The sequence below is a fragment of the Zonotrichia albicollis genome, chromosome 23, assembly GCF_047830755.1.
Source record: "Zonotrichia albicollis isolate bZonAlb1 chromosome 23, bZonAlb1.hap1, whole genome shotgun sequence".
Classification (NCBI taxonomy): Eukaryota; Metazoa; Chordata; class Aves; order Passeriformes; family Passerellidae; genus Zonotrichia; species Zonotrichia albicollis.
Genome location: NC_133841.1, coordinates 6150123 through 6177227, shown reverse-complemented (window position 1 = coordinate 6177227; position 27105 = coordinate 6150123). Strand labels below are relative to the sequence as shown.

The following is a 27105-nucleotide window of genomic DNA, read 5'->3' as shown; positions in this document are numbered from 1 at the left end:
TCTGACAGAACACCACAGACCTGACAGGAACCCCCGGCACCCCCTCACTCCCCCCCAGACCTTGACAGACCCCCCAAGACCTCACAGACCCCCCAGAACTCCTCTCAGCACCCCCAGACCTGACAGGAACCCCCAGGCTCTGATAGACCCCCCCAAGACCTCACAGACCCCCTCAGACCCCCCCAGACCCCCCAGCACCCCCTCACCCCATAGACCTGATAGAAACCCCCCAGACCTGACAGACTCCCCCAGCACCCCCTCAGCACCCCAGGCTCTGATAGATCCCCCCAGAACTCCTCTCATCACCCCCAAACCTGGCAGACACCCCCCAAGACCCCCCAGACCTTGACAGACCCCCCCAGGCTCTGACACACCCCCCAGCACCCCCTCACCCCATAGACCTGACAGACCCCCCCAGATCTCACAGATTCCCCTCCCCCAGCACCCCCTCACCCCCCAAGACATGACAGGAACCCCCAGACCTGATAGACCCCCAGCACCTCCTCATGCCCACAGATCTGACAGACGCCTCAGACCTGACAGACCCCCTCCAAGACCTCACAGAACCCCCCAGCACCCCCTCACCCCCCCAGACCCCCTCCAAGACCTCACAGAACCCCCCAGGGCTCCTTTCAGCCCCGCCAGGCCCTGCCAGACCACCCCCCCCCCCCCCCAGCTCTGGGCTCCCCCAGCCCCGAGGGAGCCCCTGCACCTGGGCACGGAGCCACCAGCCCATTACAGATTACACATGCAATTAATGTAATTACAGATGCTTAATTAGCGACAGCAGGGCGCTCTCTTAACAAAGCACAATAATGACAGGCGATGCTGTGCTGGGAGCTGGAGGGACAAATGGAGGTGGGGACCATCCTCTGTCCCACCCCCCGGGACAGCACGGCCTGGAGGGGACTGGGGCGACTCCGGGGCTGGGACAGGGCTGGGACAGCCCTGCCGGGGGGCTCAGAGGGGAAACCATGCCAAGACCCCAAAACCCCCAAACCCCAAAAGCGCGGGAATGGTGGAGCATCCATCCAGGATCTGCAGGGTCCAGGGAGGCAGAGCTCAGAGCCCCCTCTGCTCCTCCATGGTGTAAAACTCTGTGGGGTGGGATGGGATGGGATGGGATGGGATGGGATGGGATGGGATGGGATGGGATCCATGGGGTGGGACAGGATAATGGGATGGGACATTATTGGAATGGGATGGGATAATGGGATGAGATAGGACGCTATTGGGATGGGGTCCATAGGATGGGACGGGATGGGATCCGTGGGATGGGACATTATTGGGATGGGATCAGACATTATTGGATGGGATGGGATAATGTGATGGGACATTATTGGGATGGGATTATGGGATGTGATAATCAAATGGGACATTATTGGGATGGGATGGGACATTATTGGGATGGGACATGATTGGATGGGATGGGATAATGGGTTGGGACATTATTGGGATAGGACATTATTGAGGTGGGATGGGATTTGATGGGATGGGATAATGGGTGGGATGGGATCCAAGGGATCCATGAGATGGGATGGGGTAATGGGATGGGATGGGACGGGAAAGGAGAGGACATTATTGGGATGGGATGGGATAACGGGATGAGACGTTATTGGGATGGGACAGGATGGGACAGCATGGAATGGAGACAGGCAGCAGGGAAGCTCCACCTGGGGTGACAGAAGCCTGAGGGACAGCTGCCCTGTGGGGACCATGGGGACAGTGTCAGTGTCCCCGGGGTGTCCTTACCCTCTGCTGGGGACACACCAGGTCCCACGGTGCCGGTGGCACTGGGGGGCGGTGGAGGGGGCACAGCTCTGCCAGAGAGGAGCAGGGACAGCTCAGTGACCATGGATGGTGTCCCTGGAGGCGCTGCCACACCAGGATGGCACCGAACCCCTGGCACTCACCGCCCTTCCTCGGGTGAGGAGCGCAGGAACCGCACGGGGGGCAGGCGGGGAAGGGTCCAGGGCAGGTAGTGATGGTGGAAAACCACGGCCTCCTCTTCCTCCTCCTCCTCACCCTGTGAAAGCCCCGCCAGCGCCTGGGGAGGGGGACAGAGGCAGGGCTGGGCTGGGGCTCCCAAAGCACCGCTGGCCGGTGTGGTAAATAGGTATGATTGAAACAGCAATCAATATTGATGCAGCAATCAATATTTGGAAATAATAATAAAACAGTTAAAAGGTGTAATGCCAAGAAAGAAAGGGAGAGGAAGAGTTCCACTCCCCCTTTTCCTGAAGATGTTCAAGGCAGGAAAAACCAAGAGATAACAGTTACTAAAAATTAACAGAAAGAAGGGAAAATCTGGTTGGGTCCCAGGAAAATGCCAGCTATAAGAGATTTATTGCTTTGATGCTTAAATATAATATCATGTTAGTCTTGGCTTACATTATACTGGCTTGGTGCACATGTGTGACCCAAAGGTGAATTAAAGGACATCGAGGAAGAGGACAGGCCTTCATCAAAAACGACCCCCAAAGACTTGTGCGACCACCAAACTGAGTGGTGGCGCATGCGTGGTAAAGGTGGTGATGAGGGCAGAGGTAGAAGTGTGATGAATCGAAAATGGGAGGAGATGGCATTGACACATGGCATAAAAGGGAGGAATCTTCACTTGGGAAGCTTGTACGTGACGTGGCACGGGTCCCAGAACCCTGCACTCTGTACCCCACGGTTATCTTTTGCTTATGTGCTATTATTGGAACCAAATTATCACTTATTTTTAATTGAATTATATTGTCAATATTTCAAGTGTATCCGATTTTATATATTTTCTAAACTATTTAATTAAAATTGCTGCTATCTCTAATATTATTTTGCCGCAGACATCTTTTTATGAAAATCTTTTTCTTAGGATTTTTCTTCCTGAGAAGCTGAGAGGCTTCAGGAACAAAATGTAAACAATGGTTATCTGCTGCTGTGGAATGCAACAGGTGCATCTGTGATTGGCCCATCTTGAATGTTTAGAATTAATGGCCAACCACAGCCCAGTTAGCTTGGACTCTCTGTCCGAGATGCAAACCTTTATTATTCATTCCTTTCTATTCTTAGCTTCACTAGCCTTCTGAGATGAAATTTTTCCTTCTATTCTTTTTAGTATAGTTTTAGTGTAATGTATATCATACAATAATAAATCAAGCCTTCTGAACATGGAGTCAACATTCTCATCTCTTCCCTCACCTGAAAACCTCTGTGAACACTGTCACATTATTTGGTTTTTTTAATGATGGAATAATTGGGCAAACATAACACCGGGATCGCACCCGGCTGCTCCTGCTGGCTGGGCTCGGTTCCAACAAAGCCCCAGGGGGACACGGGGGGTGGCAGCCCCACAGATGGGACCAAAACCCCATGGGAAGAGCCCTTTGATCTGCTGAGAGCCATTTGGGCAGGGTCCAGTCCTGGCCAGCCCAGCCCTGGTGGCACTGGGAGGGCAGGGCTGGGTGCCAGGAGGTGCCAGCTGGCAGCGAGCTCAGCAGCTGCCGCAGCCCAGCCCTGCCCCAAAAGCTGCATTGTTCTCCCCGAGGAGATGAAATGTTGTGGTTTGAGATGGATTTTTAAATGGCAGCCCCTGCAGAGCTCTTGATGGGTTGGGCTGTGTTTCCAGAGGGTCCCAGCTGGGCAGAGCCTCTGCCCAAGCCTGGCTGCTGTCTGAGCTGTCAGAGCTGGGCTCCAAACAAAGCCCCAAAACCACAAAGGGCTGCTCTGATCTGGGCTGGGACCACCCAGGTGCTGCCCTCACAGGATCCCAAAGCAGGACGTGGTGACCCTGAACAGTCCTGGGGGTCTCTCTGCTTCCTCTTTGTTCCCTCTGCCCCCTCTTTGGTCCTTTTCCCCCTCTTTGGTCCCTCTGCCCCATCTTTGGTCTCTCTGCCCTCTCCTTGCTCCCTTTCCCCCTCTTTGGTCCCTTTGCCCCCTCCTTGGTCCGTTTCCCCCTCTTTGGTCCCTCTGCCCCCTCCTTGGTCCTTCTGCCCCCTCTTTGCTCCCTTTTCCCCATTTTTGCTCCCTTTGCCTCCTCTTTGTCCCCTCTGCCCCATCTTTGGTCCCTCTACCCCTTCTTTGGTCCCTTTGGCCCCTCTTTGGCCCCTCTGTCCTCTTCTTGGTCCCTCTGCCCCAAATTGGTTTCTTTGCCTCCTCCTTGATCCCTTTTCCTCTTTTTGGTCCCTCTGTCCCCTCTTTGGTCCCTCTGCCCCCTCTTTGCCCCCTCTTTGCTCCCTCTGCCCCCTCTTTGCTCCCTCTACCCCATCTTTAGTCCCTTTGCCCCCTCTTTGTTCCCTCTGCCCCCTGAGCCTCACCTGAGCTGGGGCTGTTCCTGCCCCGAGGGGCATCAGAGCTGCCATGGCCAGGCCGTGCATCAGCAGCTGGTGCATTTGGGAGCCTTGGATCAGCATCAGCTCCATCAAACCTGCCCGAGGATGGGAGATTGTGCATCAGAGAGGGAGCAGAGGGAGCAGGGCCTGGGATGAGTGCCCGGGATGGGGCGGCCCCTAGGCTCCTCCCTGTTCCCAAGCAGTGGGAGCACAGCCAGCCTTCCCCCACCCCGCTTTGGAAGCCTCATGTGGTGTTTAAAAATTATTTTGCTTGGCTAAAGCTTGAAAATTGCCATATTTGAGGCTTTTCTTCCTTGCTGGCTCACAAGGGAGAGCTGAGCAGGGACAGCAGGGACAGGGGCTGTGGTCGGTGGTTAATGGGACTGGAGGCTCCAGAGTTTTCTCCCATTCTGGGCAGAGTTTCTGCAGCCCTGGCAGTGCCCAGGGCCTTGGGGAGCAGAGCACCAGGTTCAGAGCATGCCAGGCTCAGCCCTGCTCTGGGCATGAGGGGCAGAGTTGGGGAAGATGGAACAGGAAAGCCTTACAAATATGATTGCCTGGCAAAAGATTTTGAGAATATGGAAACTGTAAGGGAGATTGAAATGAAATCAAGCTTTGAGATCCCTCAGTTACCGAACAACTGGAAAACAATGGTGTGACCAGCTGAAGGTGATCCCCTTTTGATGGAACAACACCCTCTGCTTGCAGACAGGCCCAAGGGTCAGAGCAGACCCTACAGCTGGGCAGAAGGGGCCCAAAGAGGAGTTTATAGGGTTTAAAATGTAACAGAGTATGGTAATGTAAGGATTCTTACAGGCTGTATGGAAATGCTGTAGAATTTGCATCTTGTACTAGATTGGTTAGTGAGAATCAGAATATTCAACACAGAAGAAGATTTATTGTATTGTAATGGGAACTTTGCTCTCTTACCCTTTTACTCTCTCACCCTCTCATCCTCTCTCCCCCTCTCTTCTCTCAGCCTGCTCTGAGCTGTGGCTGCAGCTCCCAGCAGGGCCCTGCACCCAGGCCCTTTGCAATAAACCCCAAATTCCACAGCCTGGCTGCAGAGATCTCTCATCTGGTCCATCCTGACCATCCTACCCCTGATGCTCTTACAGGACAGGAGCTGGGGGTGAGCCCAGGACTCCAATCCCCACTCCTGGGGTCCAGGAGGAGCAGGGTGGGGATGCTCAGTGCCCCCTCAGCTCCTGCCTGCTCCCTGTCCCCTTGGCTGGAGGCCACATTGAGGGTGTGAGGCTGCTGAGGCCTATCCACACAGAGAAAGCCCCAAATCTGCCTCTGTACCCCAGAAAAACACCTCCATTTTCTGCAGCTGTGAAATTCCCATGGAAAATTCTTATAAACCTGCTGGAAACCCCTGAGATCCTGCTGGCTTCATCTACCCTGAGCAGCTGTGGCTGCCCCTGGATCCCTGGCAGTGCCCAAGGCCAGGTCTTGGAGCACCCTGGGGCAGTGGAAGATGTCCCTGCCATGGCAGGGGTGAAACTGGACGGGCTTTGAGGTCCCTTCCAGTCCAAACTATTCTGGATTCTCTGGAGTAAAAAAGGGTTTGGACCACCCCATAAGGGCTCCAGAGGTGCCAGGCTGGCTCCCAGGACACAGGAGGTGGCTGTCCCTGCAGGCAGGAGCACCCCAGCACCTCTGCTGGACAGGTAGTACCCCAGGGACTGAACTGGGGTGGGACACGGGGTGGTGACAGCTCTGGGTGGGTGCATCCATCACACCGGGGTCAGCCTGGCTCCGTTTGCTTCCACACTGATTTGCAACATCCTTTTCCCTCCGATTTTTAAGGATTTCCTCGGATTTTTAAGGCTTTCCTTGGATTTTTAAGGACAGTTCCATCTTCCCCCTCTCCATAGCACAAGGTGACTCTGCCTGTGGTATGTCCCCAGTGATGACAGCTCTTTGTCCCTGCTGTCCCCATTGACCACAGCCCCTGTCCCTGCTGTCCCTGCTGTCCCCAGCCCTGTCCCTGATGTCACCACAGCCCCTGTCCCTGCTGCCAGCCCCGGGTGGGTGAAGCCCCTCCAGCCAGGGGCACAGTCAGGGTTCCAGCCCCTCTTAATCTCACCCTGCAGTTCCAGCAGCCTGTCTGTCACACCCCGGAGTTCCCTGGGGATGGATGGATGCCAGCAGGAAATGGGGATTTTGAGAACAAAAACAACTGAATTTTGAAAACCCCCCAAAACAAACAAACAAACAAACAAACAAACAAACAAAAACACACCACCAAAAAAAACCACAACAAAACCAAAAAAACAACAGCAACAACAAAAAAGACCAGAAAAAAACAAACCGAACCAAACAAAAAAAACCCAACAAAAACCAAACAAACAAAAAACCCCAGAAAACACCCAAAAACCCCAAAAAACAACGAAAAACACAACAAAAACAAAAACCCCACAACAAAAAACAAACAGAAAAAAACTCAAAAAACCACAAAAAACCACCAAAAATCAAGCAAAAGAAAAAACCACACAAACAAGCAAAAACAACCAAAACCACCTCAGAAAACAACAACAACAAAAAAACCATAAACAAACAAAAACCCACAAAAAAAACCAAAACCACAAAAAAACTAGGAAAAAACAAAACAAAACAAAAAAACCCCACAGAAACCACAAAAAAACTCCAAAACAAAAAAAAATCAACAAAAAACCCTCCCCCCCCCAAAAAAAAAAAATCAGCAGAACAACCAAAAAACCCCCCAAAACCCAAAAACTGTTCCCCGGGAGCATCTTGGAGCCGAGTGGATAAAAGCCCCAAGATTCTCAGTCCGTGGGGCTGAACGCCCGCCCAAGGAGCCAGGGATGGATGGGCACGGCTGCGTGCGGCTCTGCCCGCTGCTCTCCCCTGGGAAGGGCCGGGATCTGGGATCTGGGATATGGGATCTGGAGAGACTGAACCCGGCCCGGTTCGGCTCTGCCCTCCCCAGCCCTGCACGAACCCGGCCCGGTTCGGCTCTGCCCTGCCCGGTTCTGTCCCCACGAACCTGGCCGGGCGGGCGGGGGTCCCGCGGGGGCGGCTCCGGGCCCGGGCAGCTGCTGCAGGATCAGCACCGGGCACCGGGAATGCTCCGGGAACGCTCTGGGGGCCGATCCCGGGGCGCGGGGCTGCGAGGGAGGAGAGGAGGGAACACAGGGATTGTGAATTCAAGGGTTAATGCGGAGTCCTGGCAGCGGGACACGGGGGACAAGGGGGACATGGCTGGGGACAGGCGGGATCGGGACAGTGATGGGGGCCTGGACAGAGGGGACAGAGGTGGCAGGACAGGGGGGACAGGGCTGGGGACAGGACAGAGGAAACTGTGATGGTGGCAGGACAGGGGGAACAGGGATGGGGACAGGACAGCAGGGACAGAGGGGACAGTACAGAGGGGACAGGGGTGGCAGGACAGAGGGAACTGGAGATGGAGGCAGGACAGGGCTGGTGGCAGGACAGAGAGGACGGGAGTGGTGGCGGGACAGAGGGGACATGGCTGGGAGCAGGCGGGATCGGGACAGGGCTGGTGGCAAGACAGGGGGGACGGGGCGGTGGCGGGACAGGGGGGACAGGACGGAGGGGACTGGGATGGGGGCAGGACAGAGGTGGTGGCAGGACGAAGGACATGGTGGCGGCAGGACAGAGAGGACGAGGCTTGGGGTGGGACAAAGGGGACTGGGATGGTGGCAGGACAGAGGGGACAGAGCTAGTGGCAGGACCGGGGGGACTGGGGTGGCGGCAGGATGGAAGGGACATGGGTGGCAGGACAGAGGGGACAGGGCTGGTGGCGGGAGGAGCGGGTGGCCCGGGGGAGCAGGACAGGAGCCCTGGAGATGGGAATTCGCTCTCCCCTGTTTTTCCAGGGACAGCGCCCTCCCACCTTGGGTCACTCCCAGACCCGCAGTGTCCCCACCCCTGGGGACAGGATCCGGGCACCTTTCGGGGTCTGCAGGGCGCTTGCAAAGCCCGGAGCCCACCCAAAGCCCCGAGCCCACCCAAAGCCCCTCTCCCAGCCCCTCCCCACCCCTATCCCATCAATCCCGAGGCAGGAGCGCTCCGGGCTCACCCCAAGGACGGGGGTCCCTGCCCGGGGGTGCCCCCAGAGCCCGCGGGGGCCCCGGGCCGCTCCCCGCTCCATGGCTCGGGATCGTCTCCAGGGCTCCGGGCAAACAAACCCGGCCCGAGGAGGCTCGGCCGTGCCAGGAATGTCCCGGGCGGCTCCTCCCGGCGGGAAATGCCCGGGAAAGGCCCTGGGGACACCAGCCCTGGCTGAGACTGCGTCCCCACGGGCTTGGCCTGTCCCCGAGTGTGACAGCGATCACAGGGGTGCCAGCATGAAGAGACGAGGATCTGACTCCATGTTTCCGAAGGCTTGATCTATTATTTTATGACATATATTATATTAAAACTATACTAACACAACAGAAGAAATTATTTCATCAGAAGGCTGGCTAAGGATAGAATAATAAGGAATGATAACAAAGGCTTGTGACTGACCGAGGCAGTCCGGACAGCTGGGCTGTGATTGGCCATTAATTAGAAACAACTGTGAAAAATGCATGTATTTTATGATTGGCTTTTCACAAATATTCAAATGAATATTATATGTGTTGTGTTAGAAAGTAATGCTGTGTTAATTCTCTTAAGTACTGTGTTAAATATAGTTTTAGGTTATAAAAATTGTTAAAATAGAAACTATGCTATGTGAGATACCTTTTTTAAAGACAGGATTCCCAGCAGCCACAGGACACCTGAATCTTTCAGAGAAAAGGAATTTATTGCTCCATTATCAGAAGAAACTAACTTCTTCCCGCCTCAAAGTCGCTGTTAGGATTCGGAGGAAGAAGTTGACACTGACCAGACAGAATCCTGTGTTTGAATGGAATTTATGCATCATGTATGAAATGTATGAATATGCAACAGACTGTTGCTTTTAAGGGTTAATCCTTTGTTAACGGGTGTCCTTTTTCGGGCTCCTGCTGCCCAGAAAAAGGTACCCAGAAGTCCATAACTCTTTGTATTTATTGTCTCATATTGTCCTAATTCAAATTGTCCAAATTGTTATTGCCCTAATTGTGTTACTATTTTCATAACCATTTTATTACTATTAAAGTTATAAAATTTTAAAAACAAGTGATTGGCATTTTCCACATTATTTTATAGTATAGATTCTATTAAAACTGTGCTAAAGCATAGAACAGATGCTGGGGAACACATCTCTCCCAAAACTCTCATTCTGCCCCAGAACAGCACTGGAGACCCCCCCAAATTCCCCCTCCAGTCCCCAAATCCCCTTCTCCCCCCGAGCCCGGCTGCCTCAGCCCCTCCCTTGGCTCCAGTCCGGGCTATTTTCTGCTTGACTGAGTTTTTCTCTCTGTTCCTGATTTTCCCGACCCCCTCTGGATTGCTTTTCTGCCTTTTGTTAGAATCCTAAATTCCCATTATTTGCCCATTTAATTACCGTGCTACTTCCTGCCCGTTTTGGCAGAGCCGGGCTGGGCTGATCCCGATCTTATCTCCCCTGAGGAGGGGCTCAAACACCGGGATGGGGGTGAGGAGTGCCAGGGAGCCTCGTGTCAGGGACAGGAGGGGTGACAGGGACCTGCTCGGGATGTCCTCAGCACCCCAGGGCAGCCTGAGCCCTCTGGGGAGACACTGTGGACAGAGAGGAGGAGGAGAAGGAAGAGGAGGAGAAGGAGAAGGAGAAAGAAGGAGAAGGAGAAGGAGAAGGAGAAGGAGAAGGAGAAGGAGAAGGAGAAGGAGAAGGAGAAGGAGAAAAAAGGAGGAGGGGAGGGAATTTGGGAAGTTTTCTGCAATGGGATCAGAGGAATTCCCTGCAATGGGATCAGAGGAATCACCTTGAATGGGATCAGTGGGATTTCCTGCAATGGGATCAGAGTACCCCCTGCAATGGGATCAGAGAGATCCTCTGCAATGGGATCAGGGAGATCCAGCCCCTCTCTGGTCATCACCAGCTCTGGCAGCACAGCAGGACAGAGGCGGGCAGGGCATGGGGGCGGCTCAGGCCGGGAGCACCGGGAGGGGAGGGGAGGAACCGAGCCCTGAGCTGCCCTGGAGGTGCCAGCACATCCCTGCTGCCGCTTCCCTTCCCGGACACCGAGAGATTCCCAGAGTGAGCAAACCCCGGCAGGATCAGCCTCGCCCGAGCCTCGGGGGAGATGAGGAAATGCTGTGGCTGCGGCACCGCATTCCCCGAGCTGCTGCTGCCTCCCAGGGGCTCCCAAAAGCAGCCCAGAGCAGATTGTCACTGCACACTGGGACAAACCCTGGCAGAGAGGGAGCTGCTGTCCCCTGGACTGCCCACCATCACTGTCACACTCAGGACACACCGCTGGGGAAGCTCTCTGCGTCCGGAGCCGTCAGTGGGTTTAAGCTCCTGTCCTGGTTTTACATGAGAGTAATAAAATGGTTATAAAATAGCAATATAATTAGAGTAATAAAAATGTGGACAATTTGGGTGTGGACAATATGAGACAATAAAGACGAAGAGTTACAGACAGTCCAGGTACCTCTTTCTGGGCAGCATAAGCCCAAAAAAGGACACCCATTAACAAAGGATTAACCCTTTAAAGCAACAGCCTGTTGCATATTTATGAACTATAATTATTTTGAACTATAACCACAAAAATCCCGTTTCCCTTCCCAGGAGGTCTCACGCTGCCACTGCTTTGATCGTCATCGTCCCCAAGCTGTCACCAGCCTCCTCTTCCTCGGAATTCCTCTTCCCAGATTTATCTCCTTCCATAGAGGAAAAGCCCACAAGATGCAGCTGGCAGGGGCGGGGAGGCAGCTGGCACTGGCACATCCCGGTGGGATGGAGGCGGCACAGTCGGCGATCCCAGCCCTCCCTCAATGAGCGTTTGTCACCTGCAGGAAGAGCCCTGTCAGTGACTTCCTTTGATTTGGAGACGCCTGAGTCACCCCGAACTGGCGGCAGGATCGATGGGAACGCCCGGGCCAGCCTCTGGGGGCATTCCCAGGGTACCGGCGGGGACACAAGGACCGGTCCCGCCACCGGAGCCGTGCTGCCACCCCGCAGCCATGTGCCCGAGGCAAATCCTCCTTCCCTTCCCTTCCCTTCCCTTCCCTTCCCTTCCCTTCCCTTCCCTTCCCTTCCCTTCCCTTCCCTTCCCTTCCCTTCCCTTCCCTTCCCTTCCCTTCCCTTCCCTTCCCTTCCCTTCCCTTCCCTTCCCTTCCCTTCCCTTCCCTTCCCTTCCCTTCCCTTCCCTTCCCTTCCCTTCCCTTCCCTTCCCTTCCCTTCCCTTTTTCTGTCCCCTCTGCTCATCACCACTGTCACTGTCACCAGACACGGCCGCCCCAAATGGGACCCTAAAAGTCTCCCCAAAATTGGTGATGGGACACCCAGAGACTCCCCCAAAACTGGGAATGGGACCTCTAAACATGTCCCCCTAATATTGGGGATGGAGCTCCCAGGAAACCCCCAAAATTCTCCCCAAAACTGGGCATGGGAGCCACGGACACTCCCCCAAGGGTATGGGGAATGGGACTCCCAAAAACGTCCCCTAATATTGAGGATGGGATTCAAAAATCTCCCAAAAGTCTCCCCAAAATTGGGGATGGGACCCACAGAGACACCCCCCCACAACATCAGGGGTGGGTCCCCTAAAATCTCCCCTAAAATTTGGGTGGGAACTCCAGGAATCCACAAAAATTTCCCCAAAAATGGGGTTTGGAACCAGAGAAATTTCCTCATAATCTCCCGAAAAATGAGCGGGGACCCGAAAGTCTCCCCAAAACTGGGTACAGCACCCCTAAATTCTCCTCAGAATTGAGGCTCCCATTACTAAAATAATTAAAATTGTGACTTTTGAGTCAAAATTCTCCTTGCTGAGGGGGCTGGGACTTTCCAGCAGAGAGAATTCTATACATGGATTTATTTTACATATTCCCAATACATATTTATATGGATTTTATCCATATTTATATATTTACAGATGCAGATTTTTTTTTTTCCTGTAAGAACGGCCCAGGTGATGCTTGGGGCCAGCAGAGCCACCCTGGGGCCAGCAGAGCCACCCTGGGGACAGCAGAGCCATCCTGGGCCACTGGGACCACCTTGGGGACAGCAGAGACACCTTGGGGACAGGGCTGGAGGGACCGTCCCTGTCCCCGCCAAGGGATGTGACCTTCGCACCCCCCACCCCATTCCCGCAGCCTTTCTCCAGATGTTTTCCAGCTGTTCTCCATCCCGGCGGCCCCGAGGGGCCGGGAGGGGCTCGGTGTCCCCCTGGGGGTCCCGAGGTGCCGGGGGGGCAGCGCCAGCCCGGGGTCCCTCCCGAGCTGCTCCATCCACGCCGGCGGAGGGAGGAGCCTCCGCATCCCCGAGCGGTGACACGGAGCCCGGCGGAGAGACGGCGACAGGGACAGCACGGCGGGGACAGGGGCAGAGAACGATCCTGCGGGACACAGGACAGGACACAGCAGAGGGCAGGGAGGTGCAGGGGCATCCCCCGAGCCCCGGGCCGTGAAGGAGCAGCCGGGCTGCCCCCAGACCCTCCTCGGGGACAGAGACGGGACCCCGCTGCCTCAGCCATGGGGGGACCCTGGCAGACACCCCGGCCCCGCTCGCTGCTGCTGCTGCTGCTCCTGCCCACGCTCCAGGTGAGCGACCCTGGGGACAGGATGGGGGGCACCGGGAGTCCCCCATGCCAGACACCTGTGGGGTTGGGAGCAGTGAGGGGTCCTCCTGCCCCGGGTGGGGGTACCCATCTCATTATCCCATCCCATTATCCCATCCCATTATCCCATCCCATCCCCATCTCTCATGCTCCAGACCTGGGGGATGCCCTGCCAGCCCCTCTTTGGGACTTTCCCACAGCTCCCGGGGACAATGTGGTGACAAAGGTGCTGCTGGGACCCAGGGCAAAGGTCCCGAGGGTTCAGGTCCCAGGGATGATCCCTTGGGAACGGGTCCTCCACCCCACACCACACAGAGCATCCCCAGCACAGGGGTTGGGTGCAGGGGGTGCAGGGGACAGGGACAGCCACGGGTGACCCCCAGGACAGGGCCATGGGCATGACTGGCACCAAATCCCGGTGAAAATGTGGGCACTGGGGCGGTTGTGCTGCCAGAGGGAGAGAAACAGCGCTGGGGTGGTCAGGCTGTGCTGGGGAAAGGGGAGGGAGGGGAAGGGAAAAAAGGGCAAAAAGGGGAAAAAGGGGGTAAAAAGGGGAAAAGGGGGGGAAAAGGGGGGAAAAGGGAAAAAAGAGGAAAAAAGAGGAAAGAAGAGGAAAAAAGAGGAAAAAAGAGGAAAAAGAGAAAAAAGATAAAAAAGGGGAAAGGGAAAAAGGGAAAGGGAAAAAAGGGAAAACGAAAAAGGGAAAGGAAAAAGGGAAAAGGAAAAAAAAAAGAGAAAAGGAAGAAAGAGAAAACTAAAAAAAAGAAAAGGAAAAAAAGGAAAAGGAAAAGGGAAAAATAAAAAGGGAAAAAGAAAAAAGGGAAAGGGGAAAGGGGAAAGGGGAAAGGGGAAGGCGAGGGAAAGGGGAAAAAGGGAAAAAGAAAAAGGAAAAAAAGGGAAAGGGAAAAAAGGGAAAATGAAAAAGGAAAAAAAGGGAAATGGAAAAAAGAGAAAAGGAAGAAATTGAAAAGGAAAAAAGAAAAGAAAAAAGGAAAAAGGAAAAAAGGGAAAAGGGAAAAGGAAAAGGGAAAGGGAAAGGGAAAGGGAAAGGGAAGGGAAAGGGAAAGGGAAAAAAGGGAAAATGAAAAAAGGGAAAGGGAAAAAAGGGAAAAGGGAAGGGGAAGGGAAGCTGGGCTGTGGGAGCACTGAGGGCTTGCAGGGTTTTAGAGGCTGATGGCATCAGGCTCCTTCCAGTGGGGAAACTGAGGCACAGCAGGAATTCCCAGCCCTGCAGGGAGCTCGGAAGAGAGCCCTGCACATTCCCTGCTCCTGCTCCTGGCCCTGCTGCCATAAATAACAAACCAAACCCAGCAGCTCTGCAGCCCAAGAGGGGTGAGAGAAACCCCCTGCCCCATCCATGCCCCCATCACTGACAGGATGGAAGAGGAGCAGAATTCCTGGGCCTTCCCAGTACTGTGCCCAGAGTCATCTCCAAAACACCTTTTCCAGGCTGAAATTCCCTTGAAATCTCGTGTTCAGCAGGAAAAGGACACAAAATCTCCTGGGGGAGGTGAGGAGACCCTGAGGAGCGGCTGCATGGCCAAGACAGGGCAGGGCTCAGCCAGGGGATGCTCCAAGGTGCCACATTCCCTGTGTTGGGAAGCTCAGGGATCCGCCCTCATCCCTCTTACAGAAACATCTCTGTTTCTGCAGCTCCTACACCTCTGGCCTCTCACTGAAACAATCAGCAACACAAACCCAGGTGCACCAGATCCCTGTTCCAGACAGCCCTGAACCTGCTGGGATGCTTGGGAATGGGCAGGGATGTGGGAATGGGCATGGAGGGATACATGGGAATGGACATGGTCGCTTGGGCATGGGCAGGGATGTGTGGGAATGGCACAAACACCAGGGAATGGGCACAATTCCATTACTCCAATTCCACAATTCCAGGGCAGGGGGGGGACTGGGATGGGTTTGTGGTCCCTTCCAACCCAAATCCATGATTCCATTTCTATAATTCCATTACTCCAATTCCACAATTCCATGACTCCAATTCCCCAAATCCATGGCAGGTGGAGACTGGGATGAGTGTGTATGAGTGTGTGGTCCCCTCCAACCCAATTCCATTATTCCATTTCTACAATTCCATGACTCCAATTCTAGAATTCCATGACTCCAATTCCATAATTCCATGTCAGGTGGAGACTGGGATGTGTTTGTGGTCCCATCCACCCCAACTCCACGATTCCCTTTCTGTAATTCCATGACTCCAACTCCACAATTCCATTACTCCAATTCCACAATTCCATGCTTCTATTTCCACAATTCCATTACTCCAATTCCACAGTTCCAGGGCAGGTGGGGACTGGGATGGGTTTGTGGTCCCTTCCGCCCCAACTCCATTATTCCATTTCTACAATTCCATTATTCCATTTCTACAGTTCCATGGCTCCAATTCCACAATTCCATGGTTCTCCTGCCTGCCCTTTCCCCTCTCCAAGGTGCAGGGGACTCATCCTGACTGCTCCATCGTGCTCCACTTCCAGCAGCTGGAGGAGGAATGTCTGCAGAGGATCCGGAGTGAGAGCCCCAGCCCGGGGCAGGCAGGGCAGGGTGAGCCTGGATCAGCTCCCTGGGAGCAGGGGGGAATCCTGAGGGGTGCCTGGACAGTGACCATGGGAGGGGATTGCAGAGCGCGCATGGGTTTGGGATTTCCAGGGAGATGGAGAACAGCACTAAGGAAAGGTCAAGGAGAATCCCTGGAGAGCCCCAGAAATGCTGCTGGGATGGGATAGAGGGGATTGGGGGATGCAAACAACAGCCAGAACTCAACCCTTGAGGGTTTAGGGAATTCTGGAGTGGTTGGGATTGGGAGGGACCTCAAAGCCCACCCAGTGCCACCTCTGCCATGGCAGGGACACCTTCCACTATCCCAGGCTGCTCCAAGCCCTGCCCAGCCTGGCCTTGGACACTGCCAGGGATCCAGGGGCAGCCACAGCTGCTCTGGGAAATCCATCCCAGCCTCTTCATGATTCCATTTCCCAATTCCCAATATCCCATCCAGCCCTGCCCTCTGGCACTGGGAGCCATTCCCTGGGTCCTGTCCCTCCATCCCTTGTTCCCAGTCCCTCCCCAGCTGTCCTGGAGCCCCTTCAGGCCCTGCCAGGGGCTCTGAGCTCTCCCTGGAGCCTCCTCACGCCCCCAGGAAGGGATTCATGGAATTTGGCAGTGCTGGATTGGTCCCTGCCCCTGGCAGAGTCCCCTCCATCCCCCTGCACCAATGCCAGGCCTGTGGCCACCAGCACCGGGGTCACTCCGTGGTGTCACCACCTCACATCTGCTCCCCTTCCTAATTCAGTACATTTTACTGCCAAACATTTTTTTGAGTGACTCAGTTTTCCCATATCTGGGCTTTTAAATGAATTAACTGGTTGAAAAACCAATTTTCAAGTGCTGCTTTTGGACATCCTTTTTTAAAATTGCATCTCAGTTTCCATCCAAAAGTGGAATGGCCCAAATCCCAGGTAAAAATTGTCACCTGGAGAATAAGGGATGCATAATTCCAGGGGTTTCATCTCATAGCAGTGGAAAAATTAAGCACTAAATGCATATGAAGGTGCATAATTGCTTAAGTAACTCTGCAGAGATGTCATTTATCCTTCAGCTTAGCAGGGAAAAGCCAAATTGATTGGAAAAGGTCCATTTTGCAACCTGAACTGTGCCAGCCAAGGGGAAGGAACTTCACTGCAGGAAAATATCCAAGATGTGGGAATGCATAATTAATATCTGGGTTTAATCCTGGGGCTCCTGCTGCCCCTGTCCACCTGAGCTGCATCCATCCCTTTCCCTGCTTGCACCAGTGTGGGGAGCCTGACTCCAGGACAGGCTCAGATCCCATGGACGGGGAGGGAGGGCCCTGGGATCTCCTTATTCCTTATTCCTTATTCCTTATTCCTTATTCCTTATTCCTTATTCCTTATTCCTTATTCCTTATTCCTCATTCCTCATTCCATGTTCCTTATTCCTCATTCCTTACTCCTCATTCCTTATTCCCAATTCCCAATCTCCCATCCATCCCTGCCCTCTGGCAGTGGGAGCCATTCCCTGTGTCCTGTCCCTCCATCCCTTGTCCCCAGTCCCTCTCCAGCTCTCCTGGAGCCCCTTCAGGCCCTGCCAGGGGCTCTGAGCTCTCCCTGGAGCTTCTCCTCTCCAGGCGAGCACCCCCAGCTCTCCCAGCCTTTCCTCTTCCATCTCTTCCATTTCTTGCACCATATCCATGGTATCCTCTGGACTATGGGGGCTAAAATTTCAGAGGAGGCCCTGGAGAGGCTCCAAAGGCTCCTCTGGATCCAGGCTGGGAGAGCTGGGGGTGCTCACCTGGAGAGGAGAAGTTCCAGGGAGAGCTCAGAGCCCCTGAAGGGGCTCCAGGAGAACTGGAGAGGGACTGGGGACAAGGGATGGAGGGACAGGGCACAGGGAATGGTTCCCACTGCCAGAGGACAGGGATGGATGGGATATTGGGAATTGGGAATTGTTCCCTGTGAGGGTGGGGATGGGTTGGGATGGAATTCCCAAAGCAGCTGTGGCTGCCCCTGGATCCCTGGCAGTGTCCAAGGCCAGGTTGGACGGGGCTTGGAGCAGCCTGGGACCGTGGAAGGTGTCCCTGCCATGGCAGGGGTGAAACTGGATGAGTTTTAAGGTCCCTTCCAACCCAAACCATTCCGGGATTCCCTGCTCCCACAACCCCAAGAAATGAAGTGTCTGCTCTCAGGGATGATCCCAATTCCGTGCTCGCTTCCCTGATCCTCCAGAACAAAAACCGAGCCCCACTCTGGCATTGTGGATGCAAATCCCTCCCTGCCAGCACTGCCACCCCCAGGCTGAAATCAGAGGAAATTCATCAGCCCTGTCCAGTTCCACATTCCCTGCTGGGAATGGCTCCATGAATAATGTGGATCTGCAGGGTTAATGATGGAGGCTGGGACAGGAGCTGGCCTGCACTGGGATCTCCTTGTCCCATCACAAATTCCCCCAGCCCCAAGTCTGCCTGGCTGTGCTCATTCCCCAGAAAATTGAGAATGATCTAAACAGGAATTCAGTCCTGAATAAGAAAGCAAAAGTTGTTTAATCTTAAGTCATGCAGAAACCCTTGCACGACTTCCTTCTGTCCTTGGGGACACATCCTGAGCTGAGCCTCCAGCAAAAGGAAAAGGGGAGGGGGAAAGGAGAAAAGGAAGCGAAAAGGAAAGGGGAAAGGGGAAAGGGGAAAGGGGAAAGGGGAAAGGGGAAAGGGGAAAGGGGAAAGGGGGAAAGGGGAAAGGGGAAGAGAAAGGGAATGGGGGAAAAGGGGAAAAAAGGGAAAAAGGAAAAAAGGGGGAAAGGGGGGGAAAGGGAAAAAAAGGGAAAAGGGAAAATAGGGAAAAGGGAAAAAGGGAAAAGGAAGAAAAGAGAAAAGGAAAAAAAGAAAAGGAAAAAAGAGAAAAGGAAGAAAGGGAAAGGAAAAAGGGGAAAGAGGAAAGGGGAGGGAAAGGGGGAAAAGGGGGAAAAGGGGAAAAAAGGGGAAAGGGAGAAGGGGAAAAAGGGTTGGGGAAAAAGGGGGAAAAAGGAGGAAAGGGGAAAAAAGGGGAAAGGGGAAAAAAGGGGAAGGGGGAAGGGGAAAGGGGAAGGGGAAGGGGAAGGGGAAGGGGAAAAAAGGGGAAAGGGAGAAGGGGAAGGGGGGAAGGGGGGAAGGGAGAAGGGGAGAAGGGGAGAAGGGGAAGGGAAAGGGGAACTGGGCTGAGGGAGCACTGGGGGCTTGCAGGGCTTTAGAGGCTGATGGCACCAGCAGGGAAACTGAGGCACAGCAGGGATTCCCTGCCCTGGTGTCCTCTCCCTCCCCAGGCTGCCCCACCGAGTGGGACGGGCTCAGCTGCTGGCCAGCCCTGCCCCTGGGCCAGTCCCGAGCTGTCGCCTGCCCCGAGATCCTGAGCGTCTTCAAGAAGTCCAAAGGTTTGAATCCAGCGGGGATCGCTCATCCCACGGCCCCACCTGCCCTGCAAGGGCCCCCAGAGCCACCCCAGCCCTTCCCTCTGACCCCACAGCTCCTGGCTGTCCCAAAATATCCTCGGTGGAAACTGCAGCCCCAGCAGCGACAGGAAAACAGAGATTCAGGGATCCAAATCCTTTAATCCCTGTGTGGGTGGAGCTCTTGGGGACCTCATCCTCCATCCTGGTGATACCAAGACAGTCCCCTCACTGCCCTCCTTTCCCATCCCAGGGCTCCTGAGCAGGCTCCAGAGCTCCCACTGGAACATTCCAGCACTTCTTCAGACAGGAGTAATTCGGGAAATGTTGGGAAATGTTTGCTTTGGGGCAGAAACAGCTCAGGAGAGGCTCAATAGAGCCCTCACAGGATGACTGAGCACTTTTACAGCCTTAATTCCCAATTCCCTTCCCCTGGAGGGATCTGTGCCTGTTTTCACACCCTGTCCAAAGCTTTCTTGGCAGCTCCAGGCATGGGGCCATGGGATCCAGAAGGGATGGGGTAGCAATGGGATTTGGGAGGGAGGGATGGGGTCTGGGAGGGATGGGGCAGTGATAGGGTCCAGAAGCAGCAATGGGATCCAGGAGGGATGGGACAGCCCATGGGTACCACGCTGCTGTCTCTGTCTGTTCCAGGCTGGGCATTTTGGGGGTGCCATCAGAGGTGACACCCATGGCTTCCCTGAGGTCCCCCCTTGTCCTGCAGGGCTGATCCAGAGGAACTGCACCGAGTGGGGCTGGAGCCCCCCCAGCCCCCCCTACCACAGCGCCTGCCAGCTGGAGACCCTGGGCAGCAGCAATGACACCGAGGCCAAGGCACGTGGGACCCCTGGGGCTGTGGGGATCTGTCCCCATGGCCCCACACTGCCCCATGGCCCCATTTCTCCATGTCCCCACACTGCCCTATGGCCTCATGGTCCCATGGCCCCGTGTCCCCACATGGCCCTGTGTTCCCATGTCCCCATGGCCACATGTCCCCATTCCCCCATGTCCCTGTGTCCCCACATGGCTCCATGGCCCCATTTCCCCATGTCCCCGTGTCTCAGCGTCCCCATTGTCCCCATGGCTCAGTGTCCCCATTTCCCAATGTCCCCAAGGCCCCATGTCTCCATTTCCTCATGTCCCCATAGCTCTATGTCCCTATGCCCCCATGTCCCCACACTGCCCCATGGCCCCATGGCTCTTTGTCCCCATTTCCCCATGTCCCCACACTGCCCCATGTCCCTGTGTCCCCATGTCCCCATTTCCCCAGGTCCCCACTTCCCCATGTCCCTATGGCCCCATGTCTCCACACTGCCCCATGGCCCCACGTCTCCATGTCCCCGCGGCCCCACGTCCCCATGGCCCCACACTGCCTCATTTCCCCATGTCCCTGTGTCCCCATGGCCCCATTTCCCCATGTCCCTATGGCCCCATGTCTCCATTTCCCCATGTCCCCATGGCTCTGTGTCCCCACTTCCCCATGTCCCCACTTCCCCATGTCCCTGTGTCCCCACACTGCCCCATGGCCAAAGAACCATGGAGATGCTCCTGGGCTATCCCATCACTCCTGTCTGTCTGCTCGCCCCACACCAGCCCTTCCCAGTCCCTGTCCCCTCCCTCCACTGTGCTGTCCCTTGCAGAGAGGCCACTTTGTCACCATGAAGGTGCTCTATACCTGTGGCTACTCCACGTCGCTGGCAGCGCTGCTCCTGGCCATCGGCATCTTCTGCTGCTTCAGGTAGGGCTGGGAGCTGCTCCAGGGCTGGAGGGACACAGGACAAATCCCAGCAGGAACGGCTGCCCCCAGCCTGGCCCCTCCTGGAGCAGCCAGAACCCATCCCTGCCCACAGGAAAACTGGGAATGCAGGAGAGGAATGGCAGTCTTGTCCTTCCCTGGTGACCCTCTTGGGTTCTGGTTTTGCAGATGTCTCTGTGCTGCAGGTTTGGGCTCTCCAGAGGTTTCTGGGATGTTCCCTTAAGGTCCTTGAGCAGCCCCAAGCACAGCACTATTGTATTTGCTGGGAAATGTCCCAACAAAGGCAGGAATGATGCCTCTGACTCCATGTTCTCAGAAGGCAAATTTATTACTTTATTATACTATATTATTTTAAATTATATTATATTATTATACTATGATAATATATATTATTAAATAATATAATAATATTATGTTCATATATATATTAAATAATATATATATTATTATACTATATTACTATACTATACTAAAGAATATAGAAAGGACACTTACACAATGCTAAAAAGATAATAATGAAAATCTGTGACTCTCTCCAGAGTCTGACACAGCTTGGCCTTGATTGGCCAAAGAGTGAAAACAACTCACAGCAGAATCCAATGGAACAATCACCTGTGGGTAAACAATCTTCAAACACATTCCACATGAGCACAACACAGGAGAAGCAAATGAGATAAGAATTGTTTTCCTTTTCTCTGAGGCTTCTCAGCTTCCCAGGATTAAAATCCTGGGTGAAGGAACTTTTCCAGAGGATGTGAATGGTACACAGCATAACCCTGCCCTTCCTGATTTTAGAGCAGGAAAGCTTCTCCAGAGCTTTGTGACCATCACCAGCAGTGATCCCAGGGAAGGGGACAACAAAGCACCTTCTCTGCCTGTGTTTGGGCCCAACCCAACTCTCCCTCCTGCAGGAAGCTGCACTGCACCAGGAATTCCATCCACATCCACTTCTTCACCTCCTTCATCCTGCGGGGCACGGCCGTGTTCATCAAGGACAGAGTGCTCTTCTCGGATGAGTCCATTGACCACTGCACAATGTCCACGGTAAATCCCAAAGTGCTCCAAACCCCAGCCCTGGAGCATGGCAGGCAGAGCAGCAGGGGCTCCTTGGGAGGGGGCTGGTGGCACCTGGGGGGATTTGTCACTGCAGAGAGGACAGAGAGGCTGTGGGATGGAGGAAATTTTGTCCTGGGTGGCCCTGGGCATGTTCGGCACTTCTGCATTTCCATCTATGCACAGAACATGTTCTGTGCTCAGAACTGCTCTGGCCTCAGGCTGGGTGTCCCCAGTGGGGCTAAAGCTCAGCACAGCCCCACCAGCACCAGGTACTGCTCAGATCTGAGCTTTTCAATCAAAACAGGAACCCCTGAGCAAAGACACAGCACTGAGAACACCACAGACACAACCATGGGGATTTTAAAGATCCAGACCTTGGTCACCTGCCCATGGGGCACAGGCAGAGCAGAACCTGGTGCAGGAGGTGTGAGGGGCTGGGGCAGAGTCCCTGAGGCTGCACTGAAAGGCCATCACTGAAAGGTCATCACAGGTGTCCTCGAGAGGGTGGATAGGAGGGTGACAGTCCCCTGGGCTGCACCCTGAGCCGTCCCCTCCTCCGCTGGCAGGTGACCTGCAAGGCTGCCATCGCCTTCTTCCAGTACTCAGTGCTGGCCAACTTCTACTGGCTGCTGGTGGAGGGGCTGTACCTGCAGACGCTGCTGCTGCTCACCTTCACCTGCGACAGGAGCTACACCTGGGGCTACGTCCTCATGGGCTGGGGTGAGCCTGGGGACATCCCAGACATCCCTGGGCAGGAACCACCTGGGAATGGCCTGATCCGAGACCCACCTGGCCAGAGTCCAGCATGTCCCCACCCCAACATCTCCTGCATGGCCTTGGTGGGCACCCACCTGCTCCTGCCAGAGCCCAGAGCTGCTGGAAGCGTGGCCTCATCAGGACAGCTCCTCCTTTCTTCCCACACCCACCTGGGGCTGGGAATGCCCATCCCAGGTGTCTGGGTGTGATGGAAGAGCATGGGGACAGGAGAGTGACACAGACACGGCACCACCACTTCCTTCTCCTGGAGAAGGTGGGACGGTTGTCACCTTCCTGCCACATCCAGAACTGAGCTGGACATGTGTTTCTGGGGACAAAGGACAGAGGGGTGGCACGGGGGCTTCCCAGAGCACTGGAGTGGCCATCCCTGCCTGTGTCCTGTCCTTGCAGGTGTCCCCATGGTCACAGTCGGGGTGTGGGTTCTCACCAGGCTCCAGTATGACAACCACGGGTAAGAGCAGGAGGGGTTGGGTCTTTCTGGTTGTCAAACTGTCCCTTGGCCTTGACTAGGCCACCCCAGCCACGTATCCCAGTCCAAGGGCTGGGAAATGAACCTCTGGCATGGGATGGATGCTCAGGAGGGGAGGACTGGGCCAGCCTTCATTTCAGTGTTATTTCTGTTTTCTGGTGGGTCCTGTGGCAAGAGGGGTGCAAAGGGGTCAGGGGTCTGGCCAAAGAAATGGCAAGGGGACAGCTGGGCCATGTGGGTCCCCGTGGGTGCCAGAGCCACCTCTGCTGCCCCATAGGTGCTGGGATGACTACTCCAGTGTGTACTGGTGGGTGATCAAGGCTCCCATCCTCCTGGCCATATTTGTAAGTGTGGTTCCTGAGAGTCCCACTCCAGAGCCAGGGTCCCACACTGCCAGGGGACCCATCCAGGGGCTGTGCAGGGCCTGAGACGTGGCCTCCCTCCTGGGACAGGTGAACTTCCTCATCTTCCTCAACGTCACCAGGATGTTGGCACAGAAGATCCGGTGTCCGGACCTCAGCAGAACCCACAAGCAGCAGTACATGTGAGGGGGCAGGGCTGTGCCCACCCTTGGGTGTGGGATGGGGACAGGGCTGTGCCACCCGGGGGTCTGGAATGGGGACAAGGCTGTGCCCACCCCGGGGTCCCAGGGCAGAGAGACCCTCCTGGAGGAGTACAGAGCACAGCCCTGGAGTCTCCAAGAACTGCCCCTCACACAGAACCTCTCCAAGGTTTTGGGGAGGTCTGAGGGGGCATCAGGAGCCCCCAGCCCCCTGTCCCTCTCCACAGGAGGCTGACCAAGTCCACGCTGCTGCTCATCCCCCTCTTCGGGGTGCACTACGTGGTGTTCGCGCTCTTCCCCGAGCACGTGGGCGTGGATGCCCGGCTGTACTTCGAGCTGGTGCTGGGCTCCTACCAGGTGAGAAGGGCAGGGAAAGGCCCATGGCCCCATCCCAAATCACACCAGGAGCCTCTGGAACTTGGGGGTTTGGCCTCTTTTGGGGGAGGGTGCCCCCAAACACCTGGGGCAGGGCCTGGAGAACCTGGCACTGATTCTCCAGTGGAAGGAGGTAAGGGCAGGGAGAAGATGAGCACAGAGGGGTCCAGCCCCTTCCCCTGGGTGCAAATTGCTCTGCCTGTCCTCTCCAGGGCTTCCTGGTGGCTCTGCTCTACTGTTTCCTCAATGGGGAGGTGAGTGTGTGTCCCCTTACCCCAACCCCGGGCACCACAGCAGGCATGGGGACACCTCAAGGGTGCCCCAAAGCTGGGGTGGGCAGGGACAGTTCCCCCTCCCCTTGCCCCCCAGTCCCCTCTGTTGGGTGCTGTCTGGCGTCCCTGGGTGCCAGCACTGCCCACGCTGGTGCAGGTCCAGGCTGAGATCAGGAGGAACTGGGGCACCTGGCAAAGGTCCATGGAGAGCAACGTCTTCAACCTGGCCACCCAGGACTTCACAGCATGAGCAGGACAGGAGAGGGGCTGCTGGAGCAGCAGCTCCGTGGCTGCAGCCCCAGAATGACCCAACCACCCTGATTTTGGGGGTTATGGGTCTGACACCCTCAGAGGGAGCAACCAGAAAGACCCAAACTCTGCTCTGATTTTGGGGGTGTTGGGAACAAGCAGAAAGACCCAACTCCTTGTGATTTTGGGGGTTCTGGGTTTGACATCCTCAGAGGAAACAACCAGAAAGACCCAAACCCCCTTGATTTTTGAGGTTCTGGGTCTGACACCCTCAGAGGGTGTTGGGAACAACCAGAAAGACCCAAACCCCCCTGATTTTGGGAGTTCTGGGTCTGCCACCCTCAGAGGGTGTTGGGAACAACCATGGGAGAGGCTCTGCATGCTCGGTGCTGGTGGATCTTGCACCCTGTGGTAGCACCTCACCCCCAGAGCTCTCACTGCTTTAGGGCAGAGTTCCAGGCAAAGAGAAGGGAAATTCTGCACTTTTCTGCCTGAAACTGGGAAGGAAACACAGAAATCCTTCACCCAAGGACAGCTGGTGGGTTTTGTTTGCACTGAAGGAAAAGGAGCAGTGCTGATACTGAAGGGATTCACTGATGGGTGTTTTCCCCTTTCCTTGGTTTACAAAATAATTTCCTGTCTGGGAAGATTCCTAAACACAGCCAGGAGCCCCCTGGGGATGGGGGGAGGACACAGAGAGAGGCCAAACCCCAAAACTCTACAAGAGACTCCCCCAAATGGCCTCGGGACCCAGTTCCTCCCCATTCCCAAAAGTCTTCCCCTTCTCCCTTGTGGGTTGAGTGAGCTGGAGATGTTCCTTTGCCAGGAGAGCTCTGCCAGCCCTTTGCTCTGAGGAATGGGACTCACCTGCCGTCCCTGGGGGATCAGGAAGGGTTTTGCCAATAAAATCTCATTCCAAGTCCAGCCTCACTTTTCAGTGTCTCATTTTGCTCCACAAACCCAGAGGATTTGGGACTGGGGGCACTGCAGGATGAAAACCCTGCCCATGATGGAATTCTTGGAGGTACCTCCCAGGCAATCTCTGCTTTTCCCCTGCCTGCTGAAGCTCGCAGAGAGGAGATGGAGGAGGAAGATGAGGAAGATCTCGAGGTGGGGGCACCACGAGCTGTCCCAAAGGTCCTGGGGTGCCCTCTGGGTGCCCCCAGCCTGTTCCAGCACCATGAACATCCTTCACCCTCCCAGCTGAGCTCCTGCCCTCCAAATGGTGCCTCCAGGAGCGAGAGAGGCCCCAAATGCCCTTTTTCTAAACTTCCTGGCCTCTCCCCTGCTCCTGAGACGGGAGCCACCCGATCCCAGCCTTGCTTCTCACCCTGCCTGGGTGCCACGTGTCCTTCCCTAAATAAACCCCACTTGCTGGCCCCTGTCCAGCTGCTGGATCTCCAGAGATCCCGTCTGGGAGGGCACCGAGAGGGAAACAGAGGCCCAGAGCTGATCTGGGGTGAGATGGGAGAGGTTCCATTAAAAACCCCTGAACCATCAGGAACCCTCCAGAGGAGCTCAGGAGCTGTCAATGAATCCCTGTCTGCAGCAGCCAGGAAGGGACCAGAGGTGAAGAGAACCCTCTCCATCATTAGTGAGGATGGGATGAGACAGCAGCAGACTGAGCAGGACTGGGGATGCTCAGGGGGAAAGCCTGTATCCATTAAACTTTAAAAATCTCTGGATTTGCACCCATTTCCAGCTGCAGATGGGGTTTTGGGGTGATAAATTCCCCCAAATGACCCTCTGGGGTTGGCTGGGCTTTCAAGCCCCTGCAGGACAGGAGCCCAGGGTGGCTCTAGGAGGGGACTGGGAATCAGTCCCCTCAGCCTGCAGGAAAGGTTTTCCAAAGGCTCCCAGCACCGACCATGCCCTACAGCTGCAAGAGATCATGGAAAAGGATCTTAAAGTGTTGGAAGAGACCTTAAATCTCATGGGCAGGGACACCTTCCACTATCGCAGACTGCTCTCAACCCCATCCAGCCTGGCCTTGGACACTGCCAGGGAACCAGGGCTCCTGTGCCAGGGCCTGCCCATGCTCACAAGGAGGAATTTCTTCTGAAGATTGTCACAATCTCACAGATTTTTCCACTCTAAGGATGCTGAGGGTGTGTTTGGGAGGGCTGAGCCCAGGCAGAGCAGGATCAGTGTAGGATTGATGGTGTTAGGACGGTTGGGATGGATGGAGATGAGAGATCTCTGCAGCCAGGTCAGGAATTTGGGGTTTATTGCAAAGGGCCTGGGTGCAGAGGCCTGCTGGAGCTGCCAAACACAGCTCAGAGCAGGCTGAGAGAAGAGAGGGGCAGAGAGGGTGAGAGGGTGAGAGAGTAAAAGGGGTAAGACAGTAAAAGGCAAGAGCTAAGAGGCAAGAGTAAGAGTATAGAAAGTAAGTGAGCAAAGTTCCCGTTCCAATACAATAAATCATTTTCTGTGTGGAATATTCTGATTCTCACTAACCAGTCTAGTACAAGACACAAATCCTATAGCATTTACATACAGCCTATAAGAATCATTACATTACCATACTGTGTTACATTTTAAACCCTATAAACTCCTCTTTGGGCCCCTTCTGCCAAGCTGCAGGGTCTGCTCTGACCCTTGGGTCTGTCTGCAAGCAGAGGGTGTTGTTCCATCAAAAGGGGATCACCTTCAGCTGGCCACACCATT

General features: G+C 55.0%; 2 protein-coding genes across 6 annotated transcripts; one reads left to right on the top strand and one right to left on the bottom strand.

Moving 5' to 3' along the window:
• Window positions 1-715: 715 nt before the first annotated feature.
• On the bottom strand, window positions 716-8531 carry PRR29 (proline rich 29). Of its 2 annotated transcripts, XM_074557812.1 has the most exons (6): window positions 8383-8531; window positions 7327-7447; window positions 4299-4408; window positions 1914-2047; window positions 1753-1820; window positions 716-1097 (listed from the first exon to the last, which is right to left on the bottom strand). In XM_074557812.1, the coding sequence occupies exons 1-6, from the start codon at window positions 8452-8454 to the stop codon at window positions 1063-1065; spliced, it is 540 nt and encodes a 179-aa protein (XP_074413913.1). In that variant the 5' UTR covers window positions 8455-8531; the 3' UTR covers window positions 716-1062. The 2 variants fall into 2 exon arrangements, with proteins under 2 accessions (XP_074413913.1, XP_074413912.1); XM_074557811.1 differs by lacking the exon at window positions 716-1097 and having other exon boundaries at window positions 1107-1820.
• A 3857-nt stretch (window positions 8532-12388) lies between these two features.
• Window positions 12389-25355, top strand: LOC102074442 (vasoactive intestinal polypeptide receptor 1). 4 transcript variants are annotated; one of them, XM_074557843.1, is made up of 13 exons: window positions 12389-12959; window positions 15466-15532; window positions 18800-18907; window positions 19647-19756; window positions 20563-20660; window positions 21590-21722; window positions 22301-22454; window positions 22902-22962; window positions 23258-23324; window positions 23433-23524; window positions 23770-23899; window positions 24130-24171; window positions 24347-25355. In XM_074557843.1, exons 1-13 carry the CDS (start codon window positions 12891-12893, stop codon window positions 24437-24439), a joined length of 1224 nt encoding a protein of 407 aa, XP_074413944.1. In that variant the 5' UTR covers window positions 12389-12890; the 3' UTR covers window positions 24440-25355. The 4 variants fall into 4 exon arrangements, with proteins under 4 accessions (XP_074413944.1, XP_074413943.1, XP_074413942.1 ...); XM_074557842.1 differs by having other exon boundaries at window positions 15427-15532; XM_074557841.1 differs by having other exon boundaries at window positions 12391-12959; window positions 15421-15532.
• The last annotated feature ends 1750 nt before the right edge of the window (window positions 25356-27105 follow it).

Excerpts from the sequence above, each read along its gene's own strand:
- LOC102074442 (XM_014273790.3), top strand. The coding sequence starts at position 20,083 with ATGCCCCCATGTCCCCACACTGCCCCATGGCCCCATGGCTCTTTGTCC. Across the intron at positions 23,325-23,432 it reads CCATCCTCCTGGCCATATTT|GTGAACTTCCTCATCTTCCT; the intron begins GTAAGTGTGGTT and ends CTCCTGGGACAG. Across the intron at positions 23,900-24,129 it reads TGGTGCTGGGCTCCTACCAG|GGCTTCCTGGTGGCTCTGCT; the intron begins GTGAGAAGGGCA and ends TGTCCTCTCCAG.
- PRR29 (XM_074557811.1), bottom strand. The coding sequence starts at position 8,454 with ATGGAGCGGGGAGCGGCCCGGGGCCCCCGCGGGCTCTGGGGGCACCCC. Across the intron at positions 4,409-7,326 it reads ACCCCCGCCCGCCCGGCCAG|GTTTGATGGAGCTGATGCTG; the intron begins GTTCGTGGGGAC and ends ATCCTCGGGCAG. Across the intron at positions 2,048-4,298 it reads CAGGAACAGCCCCAGCTCAG|GCGCTGGCGGGGCTTTCACA; the intron begins GTGAGGCTCAGG and ends CCCCCTCCCCAG.